General features: G+C 39.8%; 1 protein-coding gene across 2 annotated transcripts in view; it reads right to left on the minus strand.

The window, feature by feature from the left end:
- SLC25A13 (solute carrier family 25 member 13) overlaps window positions 1-14,857 on the minus strand; it is a 185,258-nt gene that overhangs the window by 134,251 nt on the left and 36,150 nt on the right. For both annotated transcript variants that reach the window (XM_055307442.1, XM_055307441.1), the window contains exon 3: window positions 12,447-12,589. In XM_055307442.1, the coding sequence (XP_055163417.1) occupies window positions 12,447-12,589 (143 nt within the window). The remainder of the gene's footprint in view (window positions 1-12,446; window positions 12,590-14,857) is intronic.

Consider the following 14,857-nt stretch of genomic DNA (forward strand, 5'->3'; position numbering starts at 1 on the left):
TGTTTACTGTTTTGTTTAGAACAGTGCCTGGCACATAGCTAATATCAAATATATATTAGTTAATGAATGGATTAATCTGAAACTAACCTAGATTTTTTCAGGAATTAGATTCTTTCAGATCTGTAACACCTGACCACTTTACCATACCATATATCCTTTATGACAGAGACTAAATTACCTTATAATTTCTATGCAAGTTCAACAGTTACCTTCTTTCATCTCTTACTCTTCTAGATTGAAAATCCCAAAACCTTTCCATCAGATTGTGATGAAAGCCTTACCCTCAGAAACCTTCATTAAAGTCTGAAAATCTCACTTTATTTACTAGTCAAAGTCATGCATTAACAATTATGCCATAATCAATGGGAAAGTTAATAGGCACCAAATCTCCTCAGAATTCACTTTAGGAATCCCTCACAGCTTAGTGCAAGACTGTTTTAATTTCAGTAACTGCCACACCCCGTGCATATGACACTGCCATTGGTAGAGAAACAAATTTGTGAGCAACCAGGAAACAGAGCTCACCTTACCCTTCATTTCCTTTACCATTTTTTTTTTTAAAGATTTATTCATGAGCGACTCAGAGAGAGAGGCACAGACAAAGGCAGAGGGAGAAGCAGACTCCCCAAGGACTCCGATGCAGGACTCGGTCCTGGATTGTGGGATCACGCCCTGAGCCGAAGGGCAGACACTCAACCACTGAGCCACCGAGGCGTCCCATCCTTTACCATTTTTTTTTAAAGATTTTATTTATTTATTCATGAAAGACACATGCGGGGGGGGGGGGGGAGAGGCAGAGGCAGAGGCAGAGACAGGCAGAGGGAGAAGCAGGCTCCATGCAGGGAGCCTGACGTGGGATTTGATCCCAGGTCTCCCGGATCACACCCTGGGCCAAAGGCAGGCACTTAACTGCTGAGCCACCCAGGGATTCCCCTTTACCATTTTAGATGTGAGTTTTAAACACCTCTAGTACAGAATAAAGCAAAACTAGACAACCAAACAATGAAAGTGGGAGAAAACTTGTTTTGCTCTTTCATTTTCTGAGCACCTCCACATGCTGGGAAGACTGCGGAAGAAGTGTTGGTATTTCTAGCTGGCTTGGTAAAGAAAAATAAAAATTCTGAGAATATGGTATGCAATGGGACCTCAAGGTTGAGTCTAAGAATAGTGAAAGGGGGAAAATGATCCAAAAACTATCCCTGGGTTAGAAAAAATGAATGAGAGGAACGTTAGGACAGCTTTTCCTCAGTCTGTGGGTGTGGATGATAGTTGGCCTAGTGCTCATAGAGGTTTTAGGTCCACCTTATGGCAGCCAAAGAATGAGTCTCGGGGGCTAAGAATCTTGCAAAGGTCATCAGAACTTTAAAGCAAGGACACAGGCAGAGTTCTCATGCAATGCTCCATTTTCAATATCCTTCTCTACGTGTAGAAGATCCCATGGAAGAATAGATTGGGTACAAGCCCAAAAGAACTGGGTCCAAATTCTAGTTCCAGCAACTTACTATGTTGCTGGGCAAACTATTTAAGCTCTGATTTTATACCTCCCTTTGTAAGTAGGGAGCAAAAGCACCTGTTTTAAAGACTTGTTATGTTGGATGGAAACTGTTAGCAACAAACCTGGAACCATATACGTACTCAGTAATTATTTGCTTCTTACATTCTTTGGTCCAACCATCTAGGAGAAGCTATCAGCAGAGTACCAATCCCATAGAGTATTTTTGCTTTGAAAGTTTTTCAGGTAATAAAATTGCTCTCCTCCAGGCATTCTTGCCACTCTGCAAGATCGCTATCTCCCAGGATATAGAATCTGGAGTGTCTCAGGACTAATCTTATTGTGCCCTTTATTCTGTGCATGTCAACCTTCACCAGCAGCTCCAGAATCCCTGTTTACCCCCACACTATCACCCACATCTAATCACCAGGGCTCTGTACTTTCCCTTTTCTGTGCCCTCTCTCAAGAACCCTTCCACTGTGCCTTCTACAAGACATAATGAGCAAATCTTGCTCAATCCCCTCTCTAAAGGGATCCCTTTCAAATACTCCTCTAAATCTCTCTTTGCCTTATTGCTCTAATCAATACCTGGCTCTTCCTTGAGGGCAATGTTTCCTCTGCAGCCCCCTCTTAAGTACCGATGGGCTTTCCTCTGCCATCTTAAGTGGACCAGGCTTATAAGCAGGGCAGGTATACTCCTTCCTTCTCATCATCTCTTCCAGACCATCCCCCAACCCTCCCTTCCTTACCCTACCCCTTTAAATAATCACACCACCTGACTATATCACGCAGCAACCTTCCTGGTTCCTATCACCAAATGACCCTGCTTCACACCTCCAACCATATTTTAGCTCTGTGCACTAACACTTCAACACTGAGCCTTCAAACACCTAGACCCGGGGTGCCTGCATGGTTCAGCTGGTTGAGAGAACAACTCTTGGTTTCAGCTCAGGTCATGATCTCAGGGTCATGAGATGGAGCCCCACATTGGGTTCTGTGCTCAGCAGACTCTGCTTGGGATTCTCTCACTTGCCTTCTGCCCCTCCCCCCATTCATTCTCTAATAAATTATAATCTTAAGCAAAACAAAACAAAACACCTACAGCTCCCAAACACTTGAGCTCCTCCTCTCAGTGATTATTTCTCTACCCTTCCTCAGGCACTCGTGCCATGGTCAGATCTAGGTGTCTGCTATTACCAATGACTGCAATACCTCCTTATTCTCAATGTCCTGCATCTCACATTTAGGCCACTATCTCCTAATCCTCCTGCTCATCCTCCCTCTTATACCCTGACTTAAACAATCTTCAACCATACTCAAACATAAATTCAATAAGCCTATCACCCTCTCACTGCCTCCTACAGGCCAATGTCCTCTCCTTACCCAGATTCAATCTACAGGCAATCATTAAAATCACTCCCCAGCATCCCCTCACTTCCCTGGCACCACTCCTACTCTGAAAGTTTCAATGGCCAAGCTTTTGACCCTGCTTACATTTGTCCCTTTCTATTCCATACCAGGAGCTAAGTGTCTGAACTCTGGAAACTCTGAAGTTCATGACCACAAATCCTCAGGTGGGCTCTCAAGCAAGGTCCTGCCTGGGGTCCTTTCACACTCCCACTTCCAAGTAACTATGTAGTATATATACTTTCTCTCCTCCAACTGCGAATAGTTCAACCTGCGTCCTCCTTCTATTTCCCAGAAGCAAACTTCCCCCCAAATCCTACCACCACATCTACACAATATCTCTGTTCTATACTCTATCTGCCCTTCCATTTTTCTAGCTTGGCATTTCTTACACTTTTTGTTTTGGTCTTAAGATCTCTTTTACATTGTTATGAAATATTGAGGATTCCAAAGAGCTTTTATTTACATGGGTTATATGTATAATTACTGTACTGGAAATTAAAAGATAAACTTTTAAAGTATTTATTAATTCACTTACAAGTGAATAAACTATTACATGGCAATATAAATAGCATATCTGTATGAAAACTATTTTCTTTTTTTTTTGAAAACTATTTTCTAATGAAAATGTAGGAAGAAAAAAAGCAATTATATCTTTGCAAATCTCTTAAGTGTCTGACGTAATGGAAGACAGCTGCATTCAATCTGCTGTAATATGTTGTTTTGTTAGAGGGATATAAAGAATTTCCGCCTCATGCAGATTCACAGAAAAGGAAGGAGCATTTTAACAGCCTTTTCAGATAATTGTGGCTACTCTATGGTACAACACCAAATCCTAACAAGTGATCATTCCTCAGAGATTAGTTACAATATGGAATGTGAAACTGCATCTCACTCTATTACATTAAAATCCACAGTCTGTTTTGCACTGTGAATAGATCTTTTACCCATGCATGATTTTGAAGCACCCTGTACTGGACAACTGGAAAACACCTTTCCCTAAGTTATGCTTATCTTCCAAATGTTGGCACATTTCATTACACTATATTAAAAACTCATAATCATTAATATCTCCACTAGTTACATCAGAAAAGTCTAAGTATTGGGAAGCTATCATATGAAAATTTTAATTCTCTCAAATAAAAAGTGTTCTATGAAAAAATCACTAGTTCAGCTAGCAACTCAATTCAGTTGCTCAAGTGCTTTTTTTTTTTTTTTTTGCTCAAGTGCTTTTCCTCAGACGGCCATGACAATAACCACCAGCAATTCTTTATATATACCAACTTCCCATTTAGTTACCCAGAATTTTCAAATTATGTATGCTCAAGGGTGAGATTTAGCAAAAATCAATGATTTTTTTCTACTTCTTCAGAGACATTCTGAAGTGGACCTGACATCCTTATCCTACTGTCACTGTGAATGTGTTGTGGTGTAGAGCTCAACTGTTCACTCTTCTTGGTTGGCTTGATGGTACTCCTTAACTGCAGCACCACAAGTTTGACCCATCATGGATTCCTTGAAAATGTTTTCAGAGACTCCCAGGGGCCCGGGGGAGGTGGGGGGGGCACATTTTGAGAACAGCTGTTCTAGATGAACTCACCCAGTTCTCACAAGAACCTACCTCCTTCTGAGACAATGCACTAGTATTTCCCTTCCTCTCCCACATGTCAGAGCTCTGCTCTCTACAGTAATTACCATCGGCTTACATTAACACTACCATCCATCCACAACCCTCCTTTCACCTCTCCTCCCCCTTCAGCTCTGGCCCCATTTCTCACCTTCCATTGACAGCAACAATCTCCAAAAGAGGGCCTGCATTTGGTATGTAGGAGAAGGGGGAAGAGGAGGAGGGCTGTCCCTACATATGAATGAGAAGTGAAATCAACACCCAGTCATTAATCAACCCTTTCTCGAATTAAAAAGAAAAATAAACCCAGGCACCTGACATTCCTAAAGGTTTTCTAATATACCAGCGACATAATACAAACCTTTTTAAGAATTCTTTTTAATTTGCTCCTTGCAGACAGTGTCTAGCCACCACATTGCACGCACCCCCCTATGATTTCAGACATCAAATATTAACACAAAGTGAGAAATGCAAAAAGAAAGGGGGTTAATCAGACACCTTGAGAGAAAGAAAAAATAACACTGATTCAATGAGAGCTGCTAATGAGGCTTTTTGTTTTGGTAGATTAATTTGGGAGTCTGATGACTAAGAAGAAAATTTAAGCTTCTCAGGTGACTGCTGTTGATTATTACCAAGTTTTTTGTTTTTTTTTAATGAAAGAGATGCCTTTTGCTTAATTCTATAGTTTATGAATTTCAGGTGTTTATCTGAAATCTAAGTCCACCCTAGTATGTAGAAAACGTTCCTCATTAGCAGACTGAAAGACCTCCTCTTATTGATTCCGGATTATATTTGACAGATGATGAGCATTTCAGACTGTGAACTGCTGATATTTAAATACATTACCCTAATACTCTTTAAGCATTGCCAATTGTAAACCTCATTAACTCTCAGCATGTGGCCAAGGCCTGGATCTTACCGCAACAGCCTCACAAAGTGAAAACAGGTATATAAAAATGATTTTATCATCAACAACATTATTATATCCTCCTTCACTTTCTGAAGTATTTAAAGGCCATACTTTTCTTTTCCCCTCAGATTAAGAGTGAACATGGGAAAGGCAGAGAACACACCTGACTTCTACATCCACACATTTCAAAACCTTAGACTTATTTTTTATTGTTTCTTCTTTGACACCCTTATTCCTCATGCCTCTAAAACAAGAACAGGCCCAGGACTGATTCCGTCCTCTGAAAAGAAAGGAATTATGTGTTGATTATACAACTATCATTTTAATACAATAAAATGCAGGCTGTGATGGTAAAATGCATATGTCTGCTCATTAAGAAATCAGGATCTCTGATATTCCTTTTTTCAAAAGAAGAACCCACTTCTGTTCATGTGTGGAGTGCAAAGAACTTCTATACCTGAGACAGAAAACAACATATGTGTTAAATTCATATATGATCTCAGCAAACTGATTATATGCAGAGCCAGCCAGTGCCCACCTCACACAGACAAGGGTCAGGCTGTACCAGGCAGTGAGCCTCCTGGGCACAATACCTCCAACTTTTTCATGCTACACTTCGTCTTCCCAGTAAGCTGTTCAAGTACTAGGGAAAACAGCTTTTGAACCCAGCTCTCTCTCTAGCAAGATATTCCTTAATAATAAACAAACAGAAATATGTTTGCAAAGCTTAACAGGACATACACAACATTTATTTTTACTTGCTCTTGGTACAGCTGTGTGAATAATGTATAAAAATTACCGCTGGATATACAAAGAAAGCTTCATTCCCATTTTAAACAAAACATAATGATGACACATATAAAACACACATCAAAAATCATAGAAAACAAATCCAACATCAAGCAGGGAATTCTGACTGTTTAGCTAAGGTAAAAGGGTTTGGGCCCTATAAGTTTTTAGAGACCCTCCTTCCTTCCCCTCCTCCTGGCATTCCTCCTCTCCTTTCTCCTCAAATGCTGCAACAAGCTCTCCTCCTTACCTATGAGTCCCACCAAATGAAAAGTTTCCAGGACCAGGCATTTCAAGTTTCTTCTCATCTTTCTCAAGAACTTTAAAAATTGATTAAATCCATTATTAAATCTATTAAAACAGTGCAATTTGAGGAAATCTAAACACAACAGGCAATTAGAAGAGGGGTATGGAAAGGTGAAATCAAAGACTGAGTAGGTTACAACATAGGCAAACTGTGCCAACCCCCAGACTCAAATTACCCTTTGATGGCTCTCCATTTCTCTGAGTAAAGATCTCCAATCCTTAATATGAAGTACAAGTTCCTACAGTCTGGCAACGGCCTGCCTTTCCCATCACTGTGTCCTGTACTTTCCATGCTCCTTGCATGCTAGCCTCTGCATTTCAGAAAATGAGCAAAAAGCTCATAGAATGGAAGTCTGACCAAGTCACTACCCAATGAAACAATGTATTAGAATCGAGAGTGCGCCACAAAAACAGAATCCCGTTCAGGTAAGTTCATGCAGTGCACAGGTGTTTAACTTTCATGCCTAGAGTTCAGCCCAACCCCACACAGCAGTGAGGCCTTTAGGAAGTGGCTGTACCCTCAGAGACAACCTGCAGCAGGGGTCTCTACTTGGATAATGTCAGGATCTGGCCAAAAGTTACTACTGGAAACTAGGCTATTCAGGATCAGGCTGGTTGTGACTACAGGCTTCCTACAGCACAGAGAAAATAGGTATGGTAGGGTATGAGTTTCCTGGAGCTACTACACTGTAACAAACTATGACAAACTGGTCACTAAACACAACAGAAATTCACTCCATCACAGTTCTGGGGACCAAAAGTCCAGAACCAAGGTGGCACAGGGCTGCCCTCCCTCAAAAGAGAGATTTCTTTAGGGGAAGATCCCTCCTTGCCTCTTCCAGCCTCTGGTGACCCCACGGTTTGTCACATCTCTCCCTACTTCTCATAAGGAGACTGAGAGCATTTAAGGAATGGATGAGCCAGGGTAATCTCGTCATTTCAAGAACCCTGATTTAATCATATCTACAAAGATACTTTATCCTAATAAGGTCACATTTCCAAATTCTAGAGATCATGACTTGGTATCTTCAGGTAGACATTATTCAGCTACTACAGTAACTTAGAATTTGTACTAGAACTTCCATTCCTCAACACACCTGGGCTCTCATAACTTAAGGGGGGTGGTGGTTAATACTTCTTAGCAGATTTATCTACATTTGGTCAACAAATTACTAACAGAGGCCAGATTTTGGACTAGACATTGATGAAAATATGTAGGACCTGGTCTATACACTTAAGAAACCACAACTAGTGAGCCAGTATCTACCAAGAAATGAAGATTTCAATTCACCATGTTATCTGGGTCAGCACAGCTGCCACCACTTTTAAATCCTAAAGTTATCAATCTACAAATAGTTCTTCAAATTTTAATCAGATTATGCACTAAAATTCCTCTGGCCAGCCAAGCAATGTGATTAAGCTCAAAAAGAGCCTTGACAGCAACTGGAGCCCTCACCAGTGGTTTCCCTTTGTTTGGTGTATATGTTGTGTTTCCATGGGCCAATACATGGCTTCATCATGTCATTTTTTCAAGGAACAGTAGTTGATTTGGGAAGATGATCTGTGACTTGTGAACTTGATAAATGCTATGCTTCCAAAGAGAAGGAAAGGAATGGGAAATGAAGGCATCCACAGTTTTACACTGAGTACAGATGTATGGTTACACTTATTTGTGAAGTACCAAAGAGCTGCATGTTAGGGTTAGGGAAAATGGTGCACAAACATCTGAATAGGCCTGGGTCTTAGGCACATCTCAGCTCAAACACCAGCCCAGTGCTAGTAGCTCAGAAAGCCTAAATAGTTTGGACAAGTTCTTCAACTTGCTCTGTGCTTTTGGAAAGAATTACCACAATACATATGGTGAGACTTAAAATATTTCTACCCTTGCATCAAGGAATGCCTCTAAATTCTTTCAAGAGAATTAATTAAACAAAAAGAAAACTGGAAACAAAAGAAAAACTGAAATAACTCTATAAGGGCATGATTTCATAAAGTATGGCACATAATTTCATAGAAAATGATGACACTATTTAACGCTGTTAATATGAACCATGTATGGAAATACAAGAATTGGTTGATAAAGTCTAAAAGCTTATAAAAGAACTGCAATTAAAATACATTCTGATTGTGGAAAATATCGATGCAGGCTAATAAATCATGGGATACACTGAAAAAATTCTAAATAATCATGTGAAGATGAAAAGATTATGGGTGGTTATTTTCCGTTTAGAAACAAGTCTTTGCAACCGAAGGGGGAAAAAAGTCATAGGGCAACAGATTGAGGCCATCTAAGATTTTCTCTGTCACAGTAAAACACTGAGATTTAAGATAATACAAAATCTGAAAGAAAATGTCAAGTTAAAGAGGATGATGAGATTATGAGAAAAAAGGCAATCTGAAACAATGGAAAGGCCACAGTCTTTGGAGACAGCTAGGCTTGGGCACCTCTTGGTGGCAAACTGCTTGATCACTGACAGCACACGCTAGCTCATCTGCACAACCAGGAAAGCAGAGCCAGCATTTCAGATTTGTTATAAGCTTTTGAAAAATATATATATATTACGTTATGTATGTACAATGTATGTCATGTCACTATATCTAATGAATCAAAGGCTACTGTTTCTGTAGAGTATGTGTAAAAATAAATAGGAAAAGCATATAATGTTAATGAGGTGGGGATAGGGGGAAAAAACATTGGAAGGTATTACAATTATATAACTTAATACCCATAAATATATTAATTTAATGAGGAACCAAAATGTTCACCAAAAGAGAGAAAGAGATCAAAGTATAAGAAAAAAAATCCTGTCATATTAAATTTAAACAGAAAATGTCATTAGGAACTTTAGATTTTTTTAAGTATACTTCTCCATTCTTTCCACTGAGAAGCCAGAGAAGTAGTAATAACCTAGTAATGATAAGCCAGTGCCCAGCTCTCGGTTTCTAAGCACTATTCCCACCTAAAAGAACCAGGGCTTCTTGAAGAAAAGAGTGATTTCTAGGTTAGAAGCAGGAAATATACAGTGAGCCTGGAACATCTTACTTGCCTAAAACAGGGAGCACTCAGAGGCATAGGGCATAGGAGCTAGGCTGAAGGGACTCTTCCTGCCCACACTGGAACAACTGGAGCATCTATGAGAATAACAATAATCGATTATAATGCACTGAATTTAAAATAAAAACTTCCATGAATTTATACTGATATAAAGAGAGAGAGAAAATGGGGTGGATGGAAGAAAGCTTTTCCTTAACAAAGAATGCTAGATAATAAATATGGGAGAAATGACAGAATTTTACAAAATCACCACTTTTCAGGGCACCTGGGTGGCTCAGTTGCCTAGCATCTGCCTTTGGCTCAGGTCATGACCCCAGAGTCCTGGGATCCAGCCCTGCAATGGCTCCCTGTTCAGTAGTGGAGTCTGCTTCTCCCTCTCCCTCTGCCCCTCAACCCCCACTCATGTTCTCTCTCAAATAAATAAAATCTTTTAAAAAAATAAAAAGAAAAATCACCACTTTTCAAACTGCAATGTAATAGCTGACTCAGGAAAGGATCATCATAGGCGCTAACACTAGTGGGTGAAAAGTTGCTAGGAGACAGGATATGCACATGCTCTCCAGTATCTGTTTATTAATTATAAACAAAAATGGTTTCTATACAATCTGAAGGACACCATCTTAACCAAGTGATCAAATTTACCATCAACAATGCTGCGACCACATGCCTCCTGAGGAGGTACAATAGGTAGGACAGAAGCTCTCCTAACCTGTACCAAAACCTTTAACATGAATCCAGGCCTGAAGAATCAATTAGATGAGTCCAGAACATAGGACCTTCAATAAAATAACTGGCCTGGGTTTTAAACATCAATATCATGAAAAAAAAAAAAAAAACCATTAGAAGGCAAGGGTCTATTCTAGATTAAAAGAGATATAACAACTAAATATAAGAACTTTGGATCCTAGATTTAAAAAAGAAAACAAAACAGCAATGAGCCATTTGAGGTTGGAGGCAGGAAGAAAGATCCAGTTTACTGGAATATGGACTGGAAATTAGTATATACCTCACATCACTGTTAATTCTCCTAAGGAAGATAATGGTATGGTAGTTATGTAAGAGAATGTGCTCATTCTTAGAAGATAAATGCTAAACTATCATGACATCTAAAATTTACAATTAAATGGTTCAGTCAAAAAAGAAAATGATGTATATGCATATAACTGTATGTAGAAAGTATGCATGTGTAAAAAGTAAAGACAAAGGTGACAAATGTGCTAACAATTAATCGAGGTGCAGAGTATATGGAGGTGTTCATTATACTCTTTCCAAGTTTCTGTAATTTGAAGAATCTTTGAACTATCAAGTAAGAAAAAAATTAATTTAAACCTGAATCAGATCATTCTTGTTGCGTGTGAGCTTGGTCACTTCCTATGAATCATGAACACAAGGCGTGTGAAAGCAACCACATTTTCCCCAAAAAAATACGTCCACTAGAATAAATCTATGTTCGATGTGGCTTTTGCTTCAATGGACTAGTGTGAAATATACGTCAGCCTCTTCATGCACCATCCTGGAGAGGCCCTGTGAGAGGATGATGGCCTGCTCGTATATTACACACAGTTTCCCACCAGGCAAAGAATGCTATGTCGGTATGGGACTAGAAAATAGAAATAGCCCAAATAACGTCAACTGGAATAAAGAGAGAAGGCAGAGTCCAGAAATCTTCCAGGATGTTACGCATCACTGCTAATATCCATCCCTCTCCCTCCAAGCTGCAAGACCTTCATTTTGGGGAGGTTACTTCCATGCAAGATGGGACCACGGGTGCGTAAATAAGAAAAGGGTTAGTGCTGGTAAAAACCGAAAGCATTTGCAATACATCAACCAATTTTACTTTGGTTGTATCTCAACCCAGCGCACGTGGGAAAAATCAGACAGGTAACAAACAGGGAGGGCCCAGCACTAGAGAACACTATTCCGGAATACCAGGTAACTTCAATCTATGGAAGGGGGTGCTGACAGGTGGCAAGGATAGAAGGCGGGGTCTACTATAGTTAATACAGAGAAGATGAGCTTTTGGACATTGCACTTGGTTATTAAGGGACATTGGTATTTGTATTAGCAAGAGTTTGGGATCCAAATGCCACACTTAATGCTAAAGCCAACTGCAATCTTAAAACAGCTTAAGAAAAACGCATTTTTAAAATGTGACAACACTGGCAAGGGAAATTTGCAAAGTATCAATCTGTCTCTTCCAGCTTGGGTATAATGCCTTTCTTAGTGATTTGGAATCATCCTATTATTCTATCTGTTAGATTCATACTATTTAATCATATGGAAGACTTCAAGAGTTATTTGAGTAGAGGGAAAGATCAAAGAAAAGTTATGTTTGTAGAGCTATATTTTACATTTACTCACAATTGTTATAGTTCTCTTGAAAAATACCAGTATACGTACAAACACTCTAGTAGATCTGACACCATTCATCAACTACAGTAAGTCTCTGAAACTATAGGCAAATCTTGACTATCAAAAAATACACACAGAGGGGCACCTGAGTATCTCAGTCGGGTAAGTGTCTGATTACTGATTTCAGCTCAGGTGGTGATCTCAGGGTCGTGAGTTCGAGACTCGTGAGTTCATAGAGTCTGCTGGAGATTCTCTCTCCCCCTTCTTCTACCCCTCCCACCACTCGAGTGTGCTCTAAAATAAAAAAATTAAAAAATTAAAAATACACACATAAAATCCCCAACTGTGATAAGAAAATATTAAAGGCATCATTTCTAAAATAATGCATTAATTTTAATAGAGAATATGTTAAGAGATGGGAATGTGTTCAGTGACTTCCTAATCTTTAAAGCAACACAAAGCTATTTCAAACAAAAAAATTAAATGAGATAATTATAAACAAACATACCCATCTTTGGTCTGATCCACTACGCCACTTAAAAGCTCCACAGTCTTTGGATTGGGCTGGCTTTCTCCAAAAATGTTCAAATATCGTGTGACGAAGTCATTGGGAGACATAAAAAGCTCACCATTTTTTTCAATGCTTGCATACTGTTTAAAGAAAAAAAAGAAAAGATATTTTACCCTCAAAAGTATATAATCAGATCAATATGTGAAAAGGCTGAAAATAGGCAAAGCATAAAACATCAGATATGATAATATACTCTTCTCAAGAACAGTTACTTCCCAAGACCTCATAGGAAAAAAAAATATGTTAAGTCTCCCAAGTTTTATGTTTATACCAGTGGTTCTCAGTTGGGGGCAGCTTAGCCTGACTGTTCAGCTTATAAACATCGTTTTCTAACAGTCAAGTATAACTAAAGAGGCTCAACCTTCTCTATATGTTACCTGCTTTCTGGGGATGGAGGGGAGGGGTAGGAGGGGCTTCTCTAGCTCTGCTCTTCCTCCATTTGTTTTTATTTTTCCCCACGGTAGGGACATCTGGCAGTGTCCGATGATAAATCTGACTGTCATAACCTGAGGGGGAGGGAGGCTACCAATATGCAGTTGGGAGAGGTCAGGACAACCCCCAACTCCCCTGGAGTGATCCAGCCCTAAATGTCATAGCACTGACACTGAGAAGCCCTAGTTTATGGAAATTTGGAAAGACAAATTATATACTGTTTTTAGCAAGGACATATAGCTTTAAAAAAAAATAGGTTGTTTCCATCCATGATTTTATATTCTAATTCTTTGGTCCCCATTCCTGTTTCAAGGGCACCAATAATGCAAGAAAGGAAGACCAAGAGACTAAGCCAGAAAGCAAATCCTGGGGGATTTCATGGAAGATTTTCATGGAAGAAGATATGAAAGTCTGCTCTACTTAGTGTTCTCTTCATCCTAGAGGGAAATGGCAAATTAGAATTAGGCGGCACTCAATGCTTTTTCACAGCACTCCTCTGGCCTTTAGCGATACATTCCAGCCTCTGTAAGTGGGAATCTGCTCATTCCTGTCCCAGGGCCCAAGGGATCATACAGTACCCTAATACAGCAGGAGAGGACCTCTTGATCCTGGGGACAGAAAAGTGATGTGAGGGTGGGCAGGTGAAGACTGTGAGCTACATGAAGAACAAGGTGAGATGGACAACAGCAACCACACGGGGGTGGGGGGCACAGTGATATGGGGAGCATGGGGAGGTGAAGTGCAGCAACAGCATCTCTATTTCCTCAACAGCCACAGACTATAAACTGTGGGCCGTTAAAACTGTTTTTTTTTTTTTAAATATTTATTTATTTGACAGAGCACAAGCAGGGGAGCAGCAGGCAGAGGGAGAGGGAGAAGAAGGCTTCCTGCTGAGCAAGGAGCCCAATGTGGGGCTCAATCCCAGGACCCTGAGTTCATGACCTGAGCTGAAGGCAGATGCTTAAATGACTGAGCCACCCAGACACTCATTAAAATTATTTTTAAAGGTCACTTGTTATTTCTACATTTTAATTCCAATGCAGGACAAACTCTTGCTTAGACACACAGTAACCAGCTCTGGAGTCCCTCAGGCCTGGGCTGCACTGAGCTCTGCTTCTACCTCTAACCACCTATATGGCCTCACATAAAAGTATAGCTTTCTGGGCCTCTGGCTCCTCGCCTGTAAAATAGGGATAACATTACCTGCTTCTTAAGGTCGATGCTAGAAATAAACAAATAATCAAGCACCAAATGCTACACACAAAAAGCACTTCACAAATGTTCTATATGATCAGTTTCCGTTTAACATTTTTTAGCATTGTACAAAAGAAAAGCTCAAAAACGGTCCAAGAATCCCACTATTCTTCAGTTAGCACTGAATTGGCTTTTTGGAAACATAGAAGAATTATATTTTGATTTTCCTGAGGCAAAACAAGAAATACAAAGGGGATGTTGCTAATTATAGCGATCCTATGATTTAGAATTATACCTATGTTTGCTTGTAGCAGAGAGTAATTAATTAACTCAGTTTAATTCTTCTCCCACAGGTAGGTGGTTCAGGTTTATCTTCTAGTTTGGGATATTTTTAAATAAAGCTAAGGTAAACAGAGACTTGTATATAACAGTTGTCCAAATTCCTGGCAACCTTCAAAGGCTGTACTCCTGGAAGAGAAACTGTTGAGTCAAAGGAGAGGAACTGGAAGGTTCTTGATACTTCATCATGCTTCTCTCCAGAAAAGATCGTACCAATTCACACTCCCATCAGCAGTGTGTGAATGCACCTTCTTCCCCCTCTATCAGATTTGGTGCAAATATTTACCCAGTTTGATATTTGTAGATAATTGAGTGTATTTTTTCTTCCTCCTTTGCAATTTCTTCCATTACTTCTAAGTCTAGAAGTTAGGCCTTCCTCATCT

Source organism: Nyctereutes procyonoides, unplaced genomic scaffold, assembly GCF_905146905.1.
Source record: "Nyctereutes procyonoides isolate TBG_1078 unplaced genomic scaffold, NYPRO_anot_genome, whole genome shotgun sequence".
NCBI lineage: Eukaryota > Metazoa > Chordata > Mammalia > Carnivora > Canidae > Nyctereutes > Nyctereutes procyonoides.